Here is a 1,594-nt window from a genome sequence, read left to right as displayed (position 1 = left end):
ATGATCGGTTTTCATTGACAGATGCAAATTGTTTCCTGAACTACTTTGTCCACTAAATGTTGATACAGGATCGGCTATGTATTGTTACAGCAGCTACATTGCCATACAGCATATCACTATCTGTTATCTGATAGCCTAAAATTATTATTATTATTATTATTATTATTATTATTATCATTATTATTATTATTATTATTATTATTATTATTACCTTTATTATTATTATTATTATTATTATTATTATTATTATTATTATTATTATTATTATTATTATTACCTACAATAATAATAATAATAAATTATTATTATCACATAATGTGATAATAATATCCCCTCTTGTGTTTCTTATTTCAGGTTGATGGAAAACAACACCTACAACAGCTTCACGCTCCAGCTGGAGGGCTTAAAGGTCACAGAGTATTCCATGTATCCTGTTTTTATATTTTTCCTCTTCTCCTATCTATTTATTATGTTTGCCAACGTGGGCATTGTAGTCCTGGTGTGCATCGACAAGAGCCTTCACCAGCCCATGTATCTCCTTTTTTGCAATCTGCCAATCAATGATATCGTTGGAAACTCTATCATGCTGCCGCGGCTGCTTAAAGACATGCTGGTGCCTCCCTCTGAACGTCTCATCAGCTATTATGAGTGTGTGGTCCAGGCCTTCATGGCACACATGTTCGGTACCACCTCTCACACAGTCCTCATGATCATGGCCCTTGACAGATATGTGGCCATCTGCAACCCCCTGCGCTACACTACAATCATGAGTGATAAAATGGTGATCAAATTAACCGTTTCTGCCTGGGGGGTGGCCTTTGTTTTGGTAGCTATTCTCCTCGGTTTGACCGTACGCCTGAACCGATGCAGGACTCTGATCACAAACCCTGTCTGTGACAACGCCTCGTTGTTTAAACTCTCCTGTGAGAGTGTCTTTATCAATAATGTCTATGGCCTCACTTTCACTGTGGTGTTGTTCATAGCTTCTATAGGCAGCATGGTTCTCACTTATGCTAAAATCACAACTGTCTGCCTGACGAGTAAGAGCAAGTCTTTGAACAGCAAAGCTCTACAGACCTGTAGCACCCATCTGTTTGTATACCTGCTTATGTGTTTTTGTGGAATGCTGATAATCGTCCTGCATCGCTTCCCCCTGTACTCAGACTACAGGAAACTCTCTGCCATCCTGTTTCATATCATCCCCGGTAGCCTGAACCCCATTATTTATGGGGTGCAGTCAAAAGAGATCCGCAGATTCTTGTTCAACGTATTCCGCTCCAGAAAGGTTTTTCCATCATTTTAATTCGAAAACAAGTGTGTGTTTTTTGGTAATGACATTATCATAACAGAGACCAATTTTCCACTTAAATATTCGTATAATAGTCGTATGATTTCAAATACTTTTCTTCATTTTTAGAAAAGGTATGCAAAGGTTTGCAACTCCTTATGATTCATGTGGTTGAACTCTATTACATTAATCTGTATCTGTAGAAATTTGTATTTAGAGATGAAGGTGCCAACTGCCAATGTAAAACTGTATTGTTTTGCGATATAATAATGTTTGATAAACTAGTTTTTAAAACTGATTTTCATC

General features: G+C 37.1%; 1 protein-coding gene across 1 annotated transcript in view; it reads left to right on the top strand.

Annotated features, from left to right (window-relative positions):
* Positions 1–355: 355 nt before the first annotated feature.
* The window catches only part of LOC310779671 (olfactory receptor 1496-like), a gene marked incomplete at its 3' end in the record, with an annotated part of 8,748 nt that continues 7,509 nt past the window's right edge, over positions 356–1,594 (top strand). Inside the window, exon 1 of the mRNA XM_083640172.1 lies at positions 356–1,285. Within this exon, the coding sequence (XP_083496298.1) occupies positions 359–1,285 (927 nt within the window). The 5' untranslated portion in view covers positions 356–358. The remainder of the gene's footprint in view (positions 1,286–1,594) is intronic.

The sequence above is a fragment of the Poromitra crassiceps genome (genome assembly GCF_964638095.1).
Source record: "Poromitra crassiceps genome assembly, chromosome: 7".
Lineage (NCBI taxonomy): Eukaryota > Metazoa > Chordata > Actinopteri > Beryciformes > Melamphaidae > Poromitra > Poromitra crassiceps.
Note: the sequence above shows the minus strand (reverse complement) of the source record. Positions and strands in the feature narration are given on the sequence as shown.